At 47.4% G+C, this 20,302-nt stretch overlaps 1 protein-coding gene across 2 annotated transcripts in view; it reads right to left on the minus strand.

Moving 5' to 3' along the window:
- TASOR2 (transcription activation suppressor family member 2) overlaps nt 1-19,217 on the minus strand; it is a 30,812-nt gene extending 11,595 nt beyond the window's left edge. The window contains exons 1-14 of one of the 2 annotated variants that reach the window (XM_072349916.1): nt 18,990-19,217; nt 13,455-13,600; nt 12,054-12,149; nt 10,623-10,695; nt 9,790-9,881; nt 9,017-9,154; nt 8,801-8,925; nt 8,680-8,699; nt 8,474-8,573; nt 7,636-7,736; nt 6,591-6,694; nt 4,109-4,181; nt 3,922-3,996; nt 150-923 (exon numbers count right to left, since the gene is read on the minus strand). In XM_072349916.1, coding sequence (XP_072206017.1) covers nt 150-923; nt 3,922-3,996; nt 4,109-4,181; nt 6,591-6,694; nt 7,636-7,736; nt 8,474-8,573; nt 8,680-8,699; nt 8,801-8,925; nt 9,017-9,154; nt 9,790-9,881; nt 10,623-10,695; nt 12,054-12,149; nt 13,455-13,600; nt 18,990-19,032 — 1,960 coding nt within the window. In that variant the 5' untranslated portion in view covers nt 19,033-19,217. The remainder of the gene's footprint in view (nt 1-149; nt 924-3,921; nt 3,997-4,108; nt 4,182-6,590; nt 6,695-7,635; nt 7,737-8,473; nt 8,574-8,679; nt 8,700-8,800; nt 8,926-9,016; nt 9,155-9,789; nt 9,882-10,622; nt 10,696-12,053; nt 12,150-13,454; nt 13,601-18,989) is intronic. The other variant, XM_072349905.1, reaches the window with a different exon arrangement.
- Nucleotides 19,218-20,302: the final 1,085 nt, after the last annotated feature.

Below are 20,302 nucleotides of genomic sequence, written 5' to 3' on the forward strand. Positions count from 1 at the left end.
GTGGGCAAGCAAGGACTCATTCCAGATCCATCAGCTCTGAACACCCATAGAGGAACACGAGGAGATACGGCTCCTAATAAAGCCTCACTATCCAAGCTGGATACCCCAGAGAAGCAGGAGGAAGTCAGCCCCAATTATATAGCACTTACCTCTTTTCCTTCTGTGAGGAAACTGTAAATGGGCTAATTTAAGCATGGGCTCATTGGAGTTGGCCGCAAGCCCTGTTTTTTTAGGGAAAGAGAATGTGATGTTGACTTTCGTGGTTGCTTTCCTTTTCCTACTGCTGTCCCCCACAGGATGTATCTGCATCTTGAGGGGTGACCATTTCTTCCTGGTGCTTGTCACAGCAGTTCCGCTGGATTTCCTCTTGTTCTGCTTCACCCACAGCTTGCTAGACGCACCAACATCTTTTGTGGGCCCTTTGCTCTGGTCCAGCCCTGCAGCAGCCTTTGGGTTTCCACTTTTTACGTCAGGAGGGATTGGGTCTGGCGGCACAGCTAAAGAGAAGTCCGCTTTACGAGCAGTCTCTGAGTTGCTGCAAAGAGACTGAGAAGCGTCAGCCAAGCATCCTAAGGCAGCTGACATTTCCAGGGTGTAGCTGCTGGGATTGGAGAGGTAATGCTGCAGCTGGGAGAAAGATTGCTCCGAGTGTCCTCTGCAGGATTTAATACCTTCATCCTTAGCTGGTGACAGGCAAGAAGAACAGGGAGCTTCAGTGTTTTGGCTGGAGGCTTGCTGTGTATTTTGTTCAAGCTTCATGTATTCCTGGAAGTGCTGTTTGATGAACACGTTGGTATCGAGCGCGTCCCCCCATGAAGAATCGGAGGCTTTCTGCAAGGCATAGCGAAGTCCAGGCAAAACAGAGGCTATTTGCAGGGAGATGTCACTAGCTTTCCCTTCACATTTTAGATTATGCCCTTCGACTGCAAAAAAAAAGAGAATTTTACTTATATTAACAAAGAATTACGTTCCCCGTTTACTATTACGTGATAAAGAGAACATGAAAGGCACGAGCAAGTCCCCAAAGCCAAATAGCTGACCAGGGATCAACGTCTTGGTTCAGTGGGTGCTTGTAACTGCTGCAAGGTACTAAAGAATGGCACACGGGGAGTCAAAAGTGGACAAACCGAAGATGAAATGAACTAGGAAAAGCCTTTCTCCAACTCCAAGACTACTTCACTGAGTGAGATGAGCATTGGTTGTAGATGATTCCTCCCCACAGGGAACTGAGCTCTCTTCATAGAGAAATCTGCTGTCTTCCTGTGGCTTAAGAGATGTCACCAGGAAACTACCCTGCCTGGAACAGCTGTCAGACCACAACTCCTTACTACTTTTCCATACAGGGAGAGATGAAGCGCCTACGTGAGGGTCAAGGGCCACCAAAAGGGACTCCAGGGCCTTAGGATGATGGCTAAAGGAACTGAATGCACAGATCATCTATTCTTCTCTGCCTCTTGTAGTGGGTAAGGACACAGAAACAAACCAGAGGATCTTACCTTTAAATAACTGGCCTTGTGACCGCAGCTGATGTCGGAACTTTGGATCTTTTGACAGCCCAATCAGCCTACGTGGTACTGGGTTTGTGGGCATCAGATGGGGTCTGCCTTTCTCAAAGGGGATCCTTGGGGAAAAGCTAGTGGGGCTCATTGGGAGGGCTTTAAACTAGTCTGAAGGGAGACTGGGGGGATAGTGAGCCTTCCCATGGTGAGGTGTTCCTTTGGGAAACAGTCCTCATGGGCAAGGGTGAGGAGCAGAGTAGGCACATCTTTAAGGAGGTTTTCCTCAGAGCACAGGAGCTCTCCGTCCCCAGGTGTAACAAGCCAGGAAAGGAAGGCAAGAGACCAGCGTGGCTGAACTGGGTCAAACTGAAGAGCAAGAAGAAAACGCACAGGCAGTGGAAACAGAGACAGGTATCGTGCGAATACTGTAAAGAAGATGCTGTGTAGGGGATTCTATGATCCATCCACTGCAAGATTGCAGCCAGACCGATACTTTGCAGCTTGGCCCATCTGCATATTAAAGTCCAACTCATGTTTCTTTTGGCTGCATGGCCAAGCTGACAGCCCCAGCATCACTTCCCCTTGCAGCAAGACTAAATCCAGGCAGCCTGGGGCATGCAAGAGCTTCTCTTGCTCTCTGAGATGCATCGTTTTCTTCTTCACCTATTGGCCTTGTGCTGCCTTGCACTGGCAATGCTGCTCCTTGTTACTGGCAAGCCCAGGCATCCCTATGAGCTTGGCTGGGGAACGCAGCAGCACGTCTGCACAGCGAGTGTTATGCTGCCCTACATTCCTCCTGTCGGCTGTCTGGACAGGAAGAACACAGCTTCAGAGGCTGCTGGTTTTGAAATGGAAAACATTATTCATGCTTCAAGTTTGAGCTGAGTGACTTTAAGTGTGTGTGTGCTTCACTCCCTTTTCTCTTTGTCCCTGCCACCTTCAGTCGCCATTCTTTTCTGTCTCCTGAACCTTCTTCTAACTTATCATCACAGAAAGGAGAAGCCATCAAGTAAAATCTCAGTCCCAGTGGACAGACACAGCTGGCTGGAGTTATGCAGTTCATAGGAAGAAATGGGACAGCACGTGCAGGAGCCTTACTGGCAGCAGAGGGAAAACATCTGGAAGCCATCAGCATTCAGACCGCGTCACATAACAACACCGAGCGTTTGCTCAACGTTTTTCTCTCCTCCTGCCTTTTCACTTCACTGCTCCCTGGCTGCCCATGCTTCCATCATCAGCCCTAAATGTCTGCTGCAGCCCCAAACCCTCCTACCAACATCCTGTGCCATCTCTGCTTCAGGATGCTCGTATGGCTGGTCCTGTCCCACCTCCTTCCACAAGAACCCTCTTCAAGACAAACACTCCCAGGCCTCGTTCTTCCTTCTCTCAGCATTAAATTCTTGCCATAAATGAAACCCCTTTGCTCCAGAAGGTATTTTCTCCCTGTTATGGGGTTCAATATCTGAACGGTCAGTTCTCTCCTCCAGTCTGCTCTCCACATTTTCCTCTATCACCTCACCTAGCTTGATGCTGGGTGTTGTCTTCATCAGACTTGCAAGCCTATTTTGCATGCAGATCTTAAAAGTTTATAGCTGGAGGTTAAACATCTTTTTGGTGCCCACGCTCAGATGGGCAGGAAGGTCCTGTTGGCTTTATTACTGATTTCATCTTTAGGGGTGATAGCAATGTCCTGGCAACACCAGTTGTCACACACACACACATAGACTGCAATAGCAGTGTGTGCTGGCATGAACGGTCTCTTGGCTCATCCCTAGGGTGACTCAACAAAAAGCAAGCGAGGATTTATGCAGAGTGAAACATCCCTGTTAATATCCTGCTTGGGGATCTGCATTTCCATGTCGTGCGGTATAAAGCCAATAGATACTGAGAGAACTTGAGGCTGCCTCTGCCAGCAGAACCCATTTCATTTGATAACTCATCAGAAACATGATTTACTTATTTTTTTAGGGCAGGCTTTCTTCCTGCTGCTTATCAAACCACATTAGTTCTGTGCAGGGTCCAGCAAGTATCATATGTTGTCTTACTCCCTGAACAGAGCTCCAGAGCACCTTTGTGGATGTAAGTCAGACTCCCATGCACCACATAAGTCAACGCAGAGAGCAGACGCTGCTGAAAACTGACTGAGAGGAAGAAAAGCAATTATTTTTCCACACACATCAACTCGCTGTAAAGGGACAAAGATGTTCGGTGAAGGATTGAAACATGGAGACCTGGTTTAGATAGAAGCATAGCTAAGCAGATGGGATTCGGCTCTCCTCTTTTAACTCTGCTTATACTAAAGCTGGAGGTGGTGTTGAGCAGAGAAATCAGCTCTTCAAGAGGAAGGTGTCTGTGAGGACCCTCTGGTGAGGATCCTGCACCCAAAATTAAACATATGAAACCAGCAACGGGAACCTCCTACCTCTCAGACACACTGATCGAGACGAGGAGAACAGAAACAGGGCCAGGAGGCTGACAGGCTCCTTGGGGTCGAATCCTGTGAAATGAAATGACAGGTTTTGGTTAGATGGAGGGGGTCCATTCTCTGTCTCCAAACAAGGGCAGGCCATTCAAGCCCGAACATTGGTTTCTTTGTCTCCATGCATTACCATCATCTTGTGCCAACGCGGAGGACGTCAGGAGGATCAGAACTCCATGATCTTGTAAGTATTTGATGATTGCCTGTAAAAGACCAATACAGACTTAGAGCAATCTAACCTCCCTTTCCCTCCAAGCATACTTTAACTCACAAGAGGACTGTCAGCAAGCCCTGATTGCTGGTGAACATGTGCCAACACCACCAACTCATTCCCTGCTGAGGACATTGCCATCCCACTTGAATCACAGGGACCTGGAACCCAAAGTCTTCCATTTAAGGTTGTTATTCTTCTCAAAGTCGTTCCATCCGTTACTTAAAATGAGATATATGCTTAGCCAAGCTGATTGCAATTAATAAACAAGGTCAATGGTTTTAGTCCTTTCACTTTAGAGGTTTCTGGACCTCTCAGCAGCGCAAGGGGAGGGTTTTCCCAGAAGGGAAAGCAAAGTTGGACACGAGCATCAAACAGCACAACCCACGGTTCCAGCTAAAAGTCCAGCTGAAGCTCCGTCCAAGCAGTTTGCTTGTTAGCAGCAAAGCAAAGAAACAAACAAAACTACGTCTGCTGAGCCCAGGAGACTGCTGTGACTCTGTCTCAGAAGCGGATGATCGTATGTCTGAAAAATACACATGTGATTTATGAAGGCGTTCCTTGTAGCTGGGTGTTGCCTCGTTGCAGAGCTTGGTTTCGGCTGCCTCTTCTTCCACGGGGTCACCCGTATGGATCTCTTTCTTCTGTGCAGACACGTCTTTGAAGGGAACTTAGAGGAAATGAATAACTCTATGGTTTGTAACGCTCCGCGAAACCTCGCTGATCCCATTCAGTGCATTCAGACATAACAGAAGATTGGAGCAATGCCCATCCCTCACTTCCCCATGACAACAGAGCAACTTTGGAAATGCTGAACAATTTCAGTGCGTTATTCACTATTCAGAACAGTAGCTCCTTGCTTCCATTGTCTCCAACCAGCAGAGCAGAGCAGATAAAAAGCCAAACTGTCGGCTGGTTCAATGAAACAGCTGCTGTTTCTCACCAATGGGGTGATTTTCACGTCATCTGCCACCTGACACAGAGCTGGGAGGTCACCCTGCACCTACAGATGTAGAGTTGTCCTCAGGCAACCCCAGCCACTCTTTCATTTTCACTTGCAAGCCCAGTATCATAAAGCACGGGAAAGGGAAAAGAAACAGAGGGCATTTTTCACCTGGGCTTCCAAGAGCTGCTGCCAAAGCAGATTCACCCGTGGCCTTCAACTTTACGTTGGGAAGGAAGAAGCAGACAAGAGCGGGCTGTGAATGTTTCCTCACTGAAATATGGGAGGTGGTTTAATCCAATTTGACAGGGATATGAAGGTGGGGAAGCTTTAGGGAAATGTTCCTGTTGGCTTTCAATGCCAAAATCCTTATAGCCACAACTGAACCATCCCATCTGCCCCTGACTCTGCAAAGCTCAGCTCTCTGAGGTTTGGCAGGATGCACTTTATAACCTTAAGTGATTGCGGACGTAATGAACCAGAGCAAACGGCCCTCACAGAACTCAATAAGAAAGGCACTTGGGTCTCCGTGCAGATTAAAATCTCTCTCATTGGTGAGAATACGAGAACAGGAACGGCACAGACAAACACCAGATGAACTTCAATGCAAATGGCTCTGTGCCACAACTAGAAGTCCTCCTGATAGAATCATACAATACAATAAGTTGGAAGGGACCTCTAAGGATCATAGAACCCAACTGGGGCCAACCAGAAATCAGACCATAATGGAATCATAGATGTTGCACAGCTCAGGGCTCCCAGCATGTGAAGGGACATTAACATTGTCTATTCCATCCCTTCTTTTTTCTTTTCACGTTGTCACCAGTGAGAGGCATAATTTGCATCTTACCAACATTATATGGAGTTTGAGCACTTATACCAATGGGAGCACAGCCAGCTGTGTGTTTATAGCTGCGAATGTACAACCCTGAATCTATAGGAAGTGTCAGATGTGACAGAGCAACCAGAAGCAGCAAAGCCAACCCAACCCCATAGCCCAGCAGACTGCTGTACACCTCAGGGGTTCGACTCTTGAAGTCAAAAGGAGACATGAAGGTCACACTGGGAACAGAAAGACCTCAGCATGCTGGGAAACTCTTATCAGATAACACTTAGCAATGATGCAGAGGAAACCATCTGTTAAAGCAAAGATAAATCTCCACGTCTTCAGAAGCCCACAGTATATCTGTGTCTAGTTGAACAGGGGTTATTTTCCTGCCATGGGGTATAAAGGCAGGCATGTGACAGCTTGTGTCTTTTGCTTTGTGATTATCATTCTAGCACTGTGGGACTTAGCTTCTGCTTTCCAGTAAGATCCCTTTGCAGTGTGGCACTTGCAATGCAAAGGCAACAACTCAATAAAATCATCTCATCTAACACAAACACAGCCAAAGAAGAGGTCTGCTGGTATATATAAGACACGCTCACTTTCCTCCCCAGACATTTTACACTACTTACCAAGTCCCTTTTCCTTAGATTTTCTAACAGCTGATCCATTTTATGTTGATCCTTATTGGATATTTCCACTTCATACAGACTGAAGTAAACACCCTGAAAGCAAACTGCAGACAAAAGAGAACTTGATGCTGATGCTTCTGATTCCAAGTTCAAACAAAGCAGTGCTCCCATAGCAGGAGGATGGATGTGAAATTGATGGCAATACTGGTTTGGGGGGTTTGTTTTCCTTCAAATGCTGTGATCAAGATTTCCTAAGCTGGTCTATACTATATGTTATAGTGAGTTTTCTCTTCAGCTCATGCTTCCTGTCTTATCTTTGTAGTTAATGAAAGCAGCTTAACTGGTGCTGCTGTGTGCTTCAATATATACACAGGAAGCTTTGTGAAGGTAAAGATCTCATTCTAAAACGCTGCTGCAGTTCTTATTCTGCGCATCCTTATTCTGTCTGCACTCTCATCCCAAGGGGAGTTTGCAAAAACAAAAGCAAGCTCTCAGTCTCGCCCTACTCCTCCATGAATCTCATAGCAAAATTCTTCAGTTCAAACGAGTGCTTCCTCTCTTTTATCATGCAACTGCAAGAACGTAGCCCCATGGCACCTTAATCAAGCATTGCTGCGGCCCCCACTACTTCTGCTTCCTCCTATAGGAGCCTCATCGGTGCCATGATCAGGCTCAGCAGAGGTGATACACTCATTGGAGGAAGCACTGCAGCAGCCTGTGTTTATTTTGGTGCAAGATGCCACAAAAATTCACATGGATGTTCTGCAAATCATATCCAGAGCTCTCAGTGTGCAACCTGCGCTATCTGCGCCAGTAACTGTGTGTCTGCTGCAGTCACATCCACTTGCAGCCATCACGAGCTCAAAATCCCAGGGCTGAGAGCTTCCAGGATCATCAAAACCTCAACCCAAAAAGCAACCAGCACATGAATCACAAAGATGCAGGTACAGGTACAAAGATGCAGGTACAACCTCCTTCTGTGCCCTCTGCCAAACAGAGCAAAGTGCTTGACACAGACACCACGCTGGCAGGTTTTTACACTCACCTTCATTCTCAATGTAATTCCTTTTCCCAAATGCAGCTTCTGGAAGCTTTTTCTTCAAGTCAGACAAACCCATGACATGGTTGATGTCCAGGTTGTGAGGACTATGGGGAGAAAAGAGCAGTGGGTCAGAACACGTGCATAAAAGTCTCTCAGGATTAACCACAACAAAAAACCCAGGTTGCCCAATGATTGAGAACCAGAGAAAGCAGCTCTGGAGAAGTTGGGAGATGCAGCTTGCTTAGCATTTAGCTGGTTGGAGGATCTTGCCTAAAAACACCTCCAAACGCCGACGGTTCTGTTACTGGCTGTTTCAAACTGCTGACTTCTGGTTGGCCTCTGACTACTGAAGGTTTTTAGTATTTCAGTTGCTTCAATACTTGATTTATTTGCCACTGTGCTCATCTGTAAACACAACTGGCTGTCGACTGCATTTGCACTGTCAGGAAACCCACTTTTCACAAGGTCAAAAAAGTCCCACGCAGGAATTATTCCTTTAGGATAAACATCCCAAAACAGCCAACATAGCAAAGCACTGACAAAATATAACTGTTTCCAGCTGTAGTACAGGGCCTGATCTTGTATCCGCCTCCAGCTGCTACTGTGACACTGCTGGCTGCCCAATGCCCCTTCCTGACACTGAGAATTCCCCCTTTATTGGGTATGGCTGCAAGAAGTTGCTGATCAAAGGGATGGAGCAAGACACACAAAACAGGCTTTTGCTGGCACATGGATACCCAGATGCTGAAAAGTCGACCTGTCAGCTGAGAACTTAAAGGTGATCCCAAAATCATCAGCAATGCTGCACGCTCTGCAGAAAGAAGAGGAAATGGCAACTTACAGCTGTGCTGGAATTGTGGAGCTGTACGGGGTCCTTAGGGCAATGTTACATAAGAGCTGGCCCTGGATGGAGAGCTGCCCCCTCCACGGGCAGTACAGTCCTACAGGCAGAAGGAAGAATGTCTTAGGGAAAGGAAGAGAGGAGAGCAAACAGAAAGATCAGCTTATGAAAATAAAAACAAAACTACAGTGATCAGATGCTCTTACCTTTGTGGTTAGGCTCAGGTCTAGAGAAAAGGGAGAAAAAAAGAGGGATATTTAGCAACAAGAAGGGGAAAACAGCCCACAAAAGCAATGCAGTACTTCAGAATAACAGCAAGCTGCTTACAGGCTCTCTCTAGCCAAGATGGGCATTTCCTTTGGCTCCCTGTACTGGCAGGCAATGACTATGTATGGGCAGATCTGCCTGGGACGCTCCGCAGTGCTGCCTTCAGACACTTCATACACATAGTACTGAGGTGAGAAAGAGAAGAAAATAAACGTTGAGGAATGAGCAAGGCACCTCAGCCAGCACCGCGTTTCCACGCTGCCTCAAACCCCATACCTGGTTCTGCTCAAAGGCTTGACAAGGGCTGCTCTTTGATGACATGACGCTCCTGCTCATGGCAACGTGACAGTCATAGCCAGGAGATGGGCAGGTGTAGCTGGTTGTGTAATTCTCAGATACCACCTTGACTTTTCCCTGTGTAAGCAAATAAACAAACAAACCACTGACAAATAAAAATCCACATAAGTGTTTGCAGAAATACGTTTTAAAAGATCCCTGAATCCTCTTTTTTTCCCCCCAAAGAAAACTGCTGCTGGCAGCCAGGTACTCCCCACTGTGAGGGGTTGGTAGGCACTTGAATCTTTCCAAACAGGAGGATTCCTCTGAGCTTGTCATGGCAGACAAACAAGTGCTAAGCGGAGACAACAGAAGTAAGGTGTTGTCATTGCAAGAGCCCAAGGGAAGGGGAGAGAGGGGCCATATCCCAGCCCTGTGGAAGAAGAAGAGAATGGAGCTGTGACCTGAACCACCGTAAGGCTTCTGCCTTGAACCCAAAAATACATAACAGTCCAGGGAAAGAAGTGAAAAAACACTATTGGGAATTTGGAATGTTCTCTGCATCCCTGCAAGCCATCAGTTAAAAGCAGTCTGATGCCTTGCTTTCTAACCTGACACAACCCATGGTCCGAAATCCCAAACAGCTCTCGACAGAGCTGATTTTACACGCTAACTCATCACTTTTATAAGCATCAACGCACTCTTAAAACCTGCCCGCATTGTACAATGATGTCCAAAAACTATTGCACTTAAAAGGAGATGTGCATTTTTACCTTAATTAGCTTACAAATGACAATAAAGCCTGATTTTCCATGATACCAAGGTCTCGGATGAAGGCAGTCTGCATACTTGGAAATATACACCCCTGCAAAGACAAAGCCATGCAAGATTACGAGAATGGTCTGTTTTGCCTGCAACACATGACAGTGCATGAAAATGGATTAAGCAAGGGCTTGCCTCTTCCAGGAAGGTGTGACAGAAGTCTTCACAAAGAGACATGCTGTAATATTCATCTCAGTCCATCAGGACTAAGATATATACACAGATAAATAACCCCTTCCAGTCTTTCTTGGTTTGGCACTTACTGCCATGGACCATTCCATAATTAGGTGTCTTGGCCTATGAAGACTTCCAGGACAAGCACTGGGAGACATTCTGCTTCTGGAGTAGTGTGCTCTGCACCATGTGCCTTGAGACCTCAGGCCTTTGGGCAAGGAACAGGCACGAGCTGTAAAGGGCTTTGGTACAACGCAGCCTGCTCTAGTTATTAACAAAACTGCTGGCAAAAAGCTCAGCAAGTGGACTTTGTAGAGCAGGTTGAAGGTTGCCAAAAAGTCACGTCGATGGACACGAGTGTTTATTAACAAAGGAGGAAAAAGTCTGAATTGCAGAGGAGAGATGATACGTTTCTTGGGATACATCCCACCCTCATCTGGTTGAGGAGGTAAAGGAAGACCCTGCTTTGATCCGAACAAGTGTAATTTACCTGGTAAGAAACAAGCAGTTCCCATTGAGTAAACAGAAATGTAACACCATGGGTTTATCTGGGCTTGTGCTCTTAAATGAGGCAGTGCCCCCAGAGCAGTGAGCTAAATGGAAATCTTACCTTTTGCTGGGTCACCAAGCATGGAAATGGAACTGCTGTTTACACGGAGGCCGGTCTGACACACCTCTTTTGCCTTCAAAAGAAGAAACAACCTCTTTTGTTGTCTGTTTTCAAAGGTAAAAGACGCAGCAACCAAATCTGTAGTGCAACAGCTAGTGGGATACTTGCACTGGTCAAACATTTATATGCTGAAATTCAATTAAGAGATCACTGCAGATCCAAAACACCTGCAGCAAGAACACGACTAAGCCAGCTGAAATCAACAAGAAGAAAATGTGTTGCTTTGGGTGCTAAACAACGAGTTGTGCTTCTAAAGGATTGCTGCTCCATGGAAACAGAAGGATTTTCTACATTTGCGGAGCAGAGAAAAAAATCTTTAGAAAGTGTGGAAGAATTCCAACGCCTTCAGAAACCAATGCAAGCATAAAGTGCAAAGTCCAGCCTTATCAGCAAAGGGAAGTTGTTGAAAGATAACTGTAATGGGCTGGCATGAATGCAAACAACACCTTTTACACCATGCTCACACCTGCTGGGGAACAATTACTTCCTTGGGAGTGTCTCAACAGCGCTGATTTCATTCACTTCCAAAATGGATTCATCAAAGCATGCAAAGACTAAACATATACCAACCAAAGAGTGACAGTCAGTTTGAACTCTTTATGGGTGAGAAATCAAAACAGACCTTAAACAGTACATGTATATGGCACATGGGGACGCAAATCAGAGGGCAGGGTGGTGACAGTTGAACTAGATGACCCTAGAGGTCTTCTTTCCCAACCTTAATGATTCTAGGATTCCCTATGGAACAATACATGCTCCCAAACTTATACTGAATGTGCTTCATTTTCATGTAGTTTGATCCAAATCAAACTAAACTGCATTGAGGCTACTATCATTCTGAATAGAACTATCACTACAGTGGTTTATTATGGTGTCGTTAAAGCATGTTACAAGTGAATTCCCCCTAGACTCCCTGAGCATCCTTGTGCAGGCGAACTCTTCACACAAAAATCAAACACATCCTCATGAAAACACAGGAAGGAAAAAATATTTCCCAGAAATGGTCAGGCTCTTTCTGTGTCTTCAGTCTTCCTTTCTCTTCTAATAGTATGTGAAGGGTTTTACTTGCCCGTACTTGACTATAAATCCACTGGAACAAAGGCAGATTCTTTACAGCTCTCTACAAAGGGCAAAGGAGACCTCAAATAGTAACCAATTGGAGAGACCCAAATTAGGATCCATCACTAGAATGTCCCAGGAGCTACTTTCAGAATCTGCTTTGGACCATTTACGCAGCAGTAACTGCACTGGTAAGCGGGGTACAAAGAGCAAGGACCTTCTGTCAACAGAGCTGCTGGGCTTTGCTGGGAAGAAGCACGCGTGTCAGCACTTGGCATCGACCTCCTAAGCTGAATAAACATTTGAGGTTACCTCTTCCTCGTTGTCAAATAGAAGAAATGCAAAGGTCTCCTCAAGCTCTTCTTGGCTGTATCCAGCAGCTTCCTTTGCTTGGACAAAAGCTTTGAGCTGCAGAAGATAGAAGGACACTTTGTTCTAGTCCATCTGCACAGGAACCAACAACTGAGAAGTACAGGGTAGCACAGTGTGTCCCACATAGTTCCTTCCAGCTGTGGTCACATCAGCTGGGTGATGCTAGTTCAGCTGATATACCCATTCCCACCATAAGTACCCCAAACCATACAGCTGGTTTAATATCCAGCATTATTCCACTGTGCTTCTTTCCCCACGTTTTGTCAGGATACTGGAGAGCTTTTTCCCTGTGCAACACGTGGGCTTGTCAAGCATCACATTTAGTGGCCAGCTGTGGCCATCAGATGACAAACCATCTCAGTAATGAAACAGATAGCAACACAATTGGGGATGCTTGGAGAAAACTTTCTCCACTGACCAGGGAAGTCAAAACAATTTGATTAGAGGTCAGTTGTATCATGCAAGTACAGCTCAGAGGGTTTGGCTCCACTCAGATTAAGTCACCTCTATTTCATTTGTCTAACAAAGCAGCATGTGTTCCCAGTGCTGACAACAGAGAACTGCAACCACGCTGCATTTGCACTGTAACAAAAGAAGACATGGAAGGATGAGATTTTTTTTAAATGGTGTCCTAAGATAAGAAAACAACTGTCTCATCAGTGCTTTGGCTTATTTTGACATTAGAACTCACAAGAAAACCATCAAATGACTTAATTCCTGCCCTCTTTGTGTTTTATCCAGGTCTCTAGTGACTTTTCTAGATGGTCCTGCATGGAACTAGGACTTGGACTCGATGACCTTTGAGTCCTTTCCAATTTGGAATATTCTAAGGCCTCTAAGCTCTATTTAATTCATGACAACAAGCAGACCAGCCAGCTCCAGCTTTCAGAAGAGACAGCCTGTTCCATGCCAAGAAAACTATAGGAAGGCATTTAAAAGCAGTTTCATAAATGCTTGAAAAGGGGAAACTTGGGGTTAAACCAAGTGTTTGCTTAGGCATGACAGCAGAAACAGCACAGCAGAAATATCACCTGGACATCTGCCTTGCTGTGAATCAGCAAAGCTATGCATGATATGCAAAGCCATTAAAGCTCTCCTTGGGAGCATCAAACCAGTACTTCAACCTATGCCTGAAGGCCCGCTCCAGGAGTCCTGCTGAATACTTGGCAATGCTGGATGAATTGACCTTTTGTTCCTAATCAGAATGGGAAGGAAGAAGAGGAAAGCAAAGAAAAGGTTCTCTAGTTGGGAGCTGCAAATGGAGCTCTGCATTGTATGCAGATAAGAAATACTGCCCTTTTCTGAGCTTCCAGCAACACCCTGCTCTCCCAACAGCCTTACCTCATTCAGAAAGACATCATTTTCCACCAGTATTGCTTGGCTGTACCAGAAACCATCCTGAGATGTAGAGTCCAAGTAGGAATTCTGAAGCACTGAAACCGCTGTCTGCAAAAGGGAACCCGATTCTTTCAACTCTGGATAGAAACCTGGTGAAAAAAATCATAGAATGGGATAAAAAGGTCAATTTTTTTCACAACTGCCAGAAGCAAAACCTGATGGCAAATTCACTTTATGATCTCTGAGCAAATCACTGTTTTCTGTTAAGAAGATACTGAGGTTTCCTGGTCCGTGGTTAGATCAGCTTCTCAGGGTTATCAGTTTTAGCCTAAAAGCTTTCCAAAGAACATGGTTCTCTTGCTTCAAATCCTCAACTGGCTGTTCTCCTGAAGCCCACATTCTCTCCAAACATCTCCTAAGGAAAAAAAGGACTCCAAGTAAAACACTTCCCAGCAGCATCCCACCAACAGGAGATCCACATCCCAATCAACAAATCAAATACGGACGCACACGCAAACGAAAGCACTGCAGTTTTTATGCTCTTTGCAGCTGTTCAAATCCAAATGATAAATAAAACAGCCATGCAGAAATACAGGAAATCCTGGGCTCGGTCTCTATTGCACATTTAGAGAGCTTTATTACTGGTGATGATTCATGATCATTTCAAACCTTAAGCTGATTTTGCAACACGGACGCATCGAAAAGGTTTATTTCTTGCAAACCCATGAGCTTTAAACATTAAAAAAAGCAATCACTTATGAGGAAAGAAACGTGGAAACTCCGAACCTCATGTGAAGGGCAAGTTTTGCATGCTGGTTCCCCTTTAAGAAGAACTTCAAAGCCATTTTTTGAAGTTAAGTTTTCATTTTAACCTCTACAGAAGAAAGGCCCCTGTTGCTTTGGCAGCAAGATAACATCAGCTGTTGCCCTGGAATCTCCTTGGGGTTTGACTCCTATTTTTAAAGGGTACGTTTTGATCTGCTTCTTCATTTCTTCCTAACTCAGGGGGAAAAAAACCAGACAGAAATGTTGCCTGTGTGACAAATCTTGCTATTTCTCTCAACCTTTGCTCACTTTTTCCTCACTTGCCTTTTGCTTTGCTCCGTCATCTTCTTGCATCTTCAAGGCAGCAGTCAGGGCAGTCAGGCTCCTCCACATGAAGCAGATCAGGGAGTTATGTCCCAGCTTTGCTCAAAAAGTTGAACAGAACACAACGTCCCTTTCTGCTTCCTGCCCTGAGCACCACAATAACATTCCGTGTCCGGAGCCACGCAATATTCTGCTCCTCCTACATTGCAGCTCTACATTATTGACAGGTTTGGGAGGTTTTAACTCAAACAATTGCTCCTTCTGTTCCTTTCCAGTTCAGCTGCAGAGTAAAAATGAAAGTCCCCCCCAAAGGTTGCCTCAGTCATACATAAATAGGCGAGATGGAACAGGCAGAGCGTGGCATTGAGTCCCACAGCTCACCCTGACCTCCGTGTCCCTTTTCAGATGTAAAGAAGCTCCTTCAGCTCTGTGCTCATAGAAGGACCAGCAAAACTCCGGCAGCATCATCGCATGCAGCCCTTGTGCTGAGGTTGACAGACGCCGGGCAGGCTCTGAGTAGGGAAAAGTGAAAGCGCCTACACCAGAAGCAAAAGTGAAAGTGCTCGCTTTCCCTCAGAGCAACTTGGATGTGCCACCACCATCCCTTGGCACCTTAAAGGGAAAGGAGGATGAATTCTCACAGAGGGTCGGTGAGATGAATGGAGAATGGCTGGAGGATAAACGACGCAGGTGATGGATAGATGTACAGATGGATGGAGAAGCCCAGCATGGCTTGACAACAGCAGAGCCCAGATGAACCTACATTGAGTGTTATCCATGCCCCAAAAAATCCTCGGGAAAAGATTTCACAGTCCTGGTGATTTCCAGCCTTGAGAGAGCAGTCACTGTTGCAGTTCATAACACTCCCACGAGTTGCATCCTGCTGTTCCTCTTCCCAGTTCTGTGCTGGATGTCAGTCAGCAGGGCCAGCTGAGGCCAAGCAGCTCAGCCTTTGCAATAGCAGGATCCTCTCTCTGTTCATCCAAACAACCTCTGGACGGCCTCACCACGTGGAGACATCCAAAGCCAGCCCAGGAGGAAAACCCATGTGTTTTGAAGCACTTACCAGTGCAGGCTTGCACTGGACAACAAGGTTTGTTTTTCTAATGGCATGCATTTGAATGCTGTCAAGAGCTCCAAAATCCATCTGGTCAATGCAGGCTGAACACAACCAAACTGCTTGCCTATGGATGTGCATCCTACTCTGCACAGCCCCTTCCCACAGCCCTCCTCCGCCTCATCTCTTCCATTTTTGAGGTGTAATGCCATCATTAGTGTGAGCAGTAGCAGCAGGCCTTGCTGCCAGCATCAGTTCTTGCATCACACGCCACTTCATAACACTGGAAAGCCAACGTACTGCAAGATGAGGCTCCTTAAGACCACCTTCCTCCTGCTGACATCCACTTTCTCTCTTCTTTTTTCATCTCCCACTCTGATCTTGCTGCTCACCTCGAGCACACGGTAACCATTATGACAATTACCTGAACTGTCCCTTTAAATTCTGCCCTAATTATAAAACACACATTATTGCTTGCTTGATCAGCTCTTTACCTGCAAACTTCTCTTAGCAACATGTGCAGCTCAACTTTCATAATGAGCCCTGGTTCATTAGCGCTGCAACACTAGAGCACAGAAGCCTCTTTACTCGTTCAGTGCAAGCCCAAAACGGAGCCAAATTAAGGCAGACTTATTTGCAAACTGATCAACCAAGGCAGACCCCAGAGACTGCAATGTGTTCCTTGCTATGGAGGAGGTGTCCTTTGCCCGCAGGTTCTACAATCCTTATTTTATCGCTGTCTTTCATCTCCACAGATGCTCCTCAAAGCCTCCACCTTCTGCAGCTCTCCTCTTCTATTGGGATGCCACTTTGTGGAGTCACTCATCTGCATGTGTCTGTGTTGACTCTTTTGTTTTAGTATGCAGACAACTGAAACTTCCCTTTCTTTACGAAACCAATAGCCACAATGGCCTAAAAGAACCAGACCCAATGCTGAGGGAGAGCTGTAAATGCATGCACAGCAACTCAAGACCCCCTGAAGGTAAAGGTTTACCTTTGCTACGTGATGTTTCACCACATGCTTTCCATTTGGGTAAAGGGAAAACATAAGATTGTGGCTGGATAAATTGGGCAGATCATTACCTGCCTGAAAAGCTGTAGCTACGCTCCTCCAAACCAGCAGGTCCTTTTGTCATTGAGAAAGCCTGAAACAGGGTTGAATCCATTCTTCAGTTTGTTTCATCTCATTATGGAAGCTCTTCATTGCATTCCTTTTGCTCTCATTATGGAAGCTCTTCTTTTAGCGTTGACTTCCTTTCATTTTCTCGCTCTGATGCAGCAACAGAGCTCTACTGTACATCCTCTGTGAACCTTTTGGTTATGGAAATTACCAAGACACGCTTATAGTTTCTAGTAGAAACAGAAGTGAAGCCAAACAATAAAATCTACCCACACACATGCCAATTTTAGGTAACCACAACAACTATCAAATCGTTATCATCAGAAAGACAAAAAGCCAAACACCACCAAAACAGCATTTACCAAAAACGATAACTGTTTCACTTTCTCAAAGTGATTTTAATCAATATCCATGCTTCACTCTGATAGAGCTGTACAAGTCCCTGTTCACTGTAGAAGAGTTGGACTAAACAGCCTTCAAGGGTCCCTTCCAACTCCAATGACTCTATGATTCGTCCCAGTGTTCCTTCTCTTCACCTGGGGTTAAACTATGATGAAAATCACCAATTAACAGCAGAAGAGAAAGTAAAAGAAACACCTTCTCTACAGAGGACTCCACATGAGGACAAAGTGCTCCAGGTAAGGCCTCACCCTGCTGGCTTCTTTTGATGCAGACCAGGATATGGTTGGCAGCGTGTAAAGCCAGTTTCAGAGCAAAGTAACACAATCTAGGGAGTTCTGTCTATCCGGATTTCCCCCTGTTGAGGAGTGCATATAGATGGCAAGCCCACTGCAAGACAGTTTGGGGATGATCTGGAGGCAGAACTGTACAAAACCAGTACAGAAACACCACTCCAATGCCAATTTTTCCACCTGTAACGCTGATTCCCATCCCAACAAAGGTCCAAAATGGGAACAAAGGTCTCCCAGCCTCCATCCTGCACGTGAACTTCTGTTTGCATTTCCATGCCCTGCCCTCCTGAAGGGCATCTGCATAACTTCACCCGACTCCCAAGGAGAGACCACAAAGCAACGACAACAAAATAAAGACTACATCTTTCCCAGTTTTATCTTTACCAGAATGAACAGCAAGTGGGAAGCCTGGAATGGCCAATGCATTCCCAAGGAGAAATTAAAACAGTTTTGCTATGGTTTGGAAGACCTTGAGGTAGGGCTGAGGGGGTCCAAAGGCCTCAGAGTAGGGCTGAAGGGGTCTGAAGGAAATGGGATGGCTATCTGCAGGGGTGAGAGGGTTTGAAGGCCTTGGGGTGGCTTTTTGTAGGGCTGAGGGTGTCTGAAGGGCATGGGGTAGCTGTCTGGAGGGGTAAGGGGGTCTGAAGGGCTTGGAATGGCTGTCTGGAGGGGTGAAGGGGTCTGAAGGGCTTATAGTAGGGCTGAGGGGGTCTGAGGGGCATAGAGTAGCTGTCTGAAGGGCTGAGGGTTCTGAAGGCCTTGGGGCAGGGCTGAGGGGGTTTGAAGGGCTTGAGGTGGCTGTCTGTAGGGATGAGGGGATCTGAAAGCCTTGAGGTCAGGCTGAGGGGTGTCTGAAGGGCTTAGGGTGGATATCTGTAGGGGAGATGGGGTCTGAAGGGCATAGGCTAGCTGCATATAGGGCTGAATGGGTCAGAAAGCCTTGGGGTAGGGCTGAGAGGGTCTGAAGACTTGGGATGGCTGTCTGTAGAGGTGAGGGGGTCTGAATGCCTCAAGATGGCTCTCTGAAGGGACGAAGGGGCCTGAAGGCCTTGGGAAGACTATCTATAGGGCTGAGGGGGTCAGAAGGGCTTGGGGTAGCCGTCTGTAGGGCTGATGGGGTCTTAAAGCCTTGCATTGGCTGCCTGTAGGGGTGATGGGTCTGAAAACCTTGGTATGGCTGTCTGTAGGGGTGAAAGGGTCTGAAGGCCTTGTAGTAGGGCTGGTGGGGTCTAAAAGGCTTGAGGTAGCTGTCTGTAGCGGGGAGGGGGGTCTGAAGGGCTTGGCTTGGGGCTGAGGGAGTCTGAAGGGCATGGAGTGGCTGTCTGTAGAACCAAGGGAGTCTGAAGGCCTAGAAGCTGCTATCTGTAGGGCTGAGAGAGCCTGAAGGCCTTGGGGTAGCTGCCTATAGCGCCGAGGGCTGCTCCCTATCCCTCATTCTAAGAGGAAGGGGAAAACCTCTGAGGCTCACCCCGCTCTAAAAGGGATCCCGGGGAGGTAAATCCACGCCCCAAACCCCCCCCTCATCCCCAGCAGGAAAAGACAGAACCGGCTCCCTTCGGTTTCCCCGCCGCGATGCTCACCGGCTCCCGGCCCTCGGGCCGCTTCATCCCGCCGCTCTCCCATGTTCGGAGCTTTATCTTCTCCGCTCCGCTCCGTCCCCTCACGCCATAACGCCCGCCCGGCCCTGCGATCCCCGGGGCCGGGCGGGTTGAAAAGGGGGGGATCAAGAGAAACGGGGCGGCATTACGGGACCGCAACACAACGCCGGCCCCCAGGAAGGGGAAGGAGAGGGCGGGCCGAGGGCGGGCAACGAGGGCTGAAAAAAAAAAACAGAAAGTGAAAACTGAACCGGAAAGACAGCGCGGCCGCGCCCGCGGCTTTCCTCTTCCCGCAGGTCAACGCGGCACGGCGACGTTCCTGTGTCCGTCCTTCAGCCGTTTCCCTTCACAGAGCTCAGCCCTGTTCAGCACAGCCCCTTCTTTCAGCCCCCATTGCCATCCCTCAGCCCCTTCCCGAACTGATCTCAGCCCCAATTGCCATCCCTCAGCCCCTTCCCTCACAGACCTCAGTCCCTTCCCTCACAGATCTCAGCCGCCATTGCCTTCCCTCAGCCCCCATTGCCATCCCTCAGCCCCTTTCCTCATAGATCTCAGTCCCTTTCCTCACAGATCGCAGCCCCCATTGCCATCCCTCAGCCCCTTCCCTCACAGTTATCAGCCGCCATTGCCTTCCCTCAGCACCTATTGCCATCCCTCAGTCCCCATTGCCATCCCTCAGCCCCTTCCCTCACAGACCTCAGCCTCCATTGCCTTCTCTCAGCCCCCATTGCCATCTTTCAGCCCCCATTGCCATCCCTCAGCTCCTTCCCTCACAGATCTCAGCTGCCATTGCCTTCTCTCAGCCCCCATTGCCATCCCTCAGTCCCTTCTCTCAGCCCCTTCCCTCACAGATCTCAGCTGCCATTGCCTTCCCTCAGCCCCCACTGCCATCCCTCAGCCCCCATTGCCATCCCTCAGCCCCTTCCCTCACGGACCTCAATCCCTTCCCTCACAGATCTCAGCCGCCATTGCCTTCCCTCAGCCCTTTCCCTCACAGTCTTTAGCCCCTTCCCTCAGCCCCTTTCCTCATAGATCTCAGTCGCCATTGCCATCCCTCAGCCCCCATTGCCATTCCTCAGCCCCTTCCCTCACAGATCTCAGCCCCCATTGCCATCTTTCAGCCCCCATTGCCTTCCCTCAGCCCCTTCCCTCACAGACCTCAGTCCCTTCCCTCACAGATCTCAGCCGCCATTGCCTTCCCTCAGCACCTATTGCCATCCCTCAGCCCCTTCCCTCACAGTCCTCAGTCCCTTCCCTCAGCCCCTTTCCTCATAGATCTCAGCCACCATTGCCTT

Source organism: Excalfactoria chinensis, chromosome 1 (assembly GCF_039878825.1).
Source record: "Excalfactoria chinensis isolate bCotChi1 chromosome 1, bCotChi1.hap2, whole genome shotgun sequence".
NCBI lineage: Eukaryota > Metazoa > Chordata > Aves > Galliformes > Phasianidae > Excalfactoria > Excalfactoria chinensis.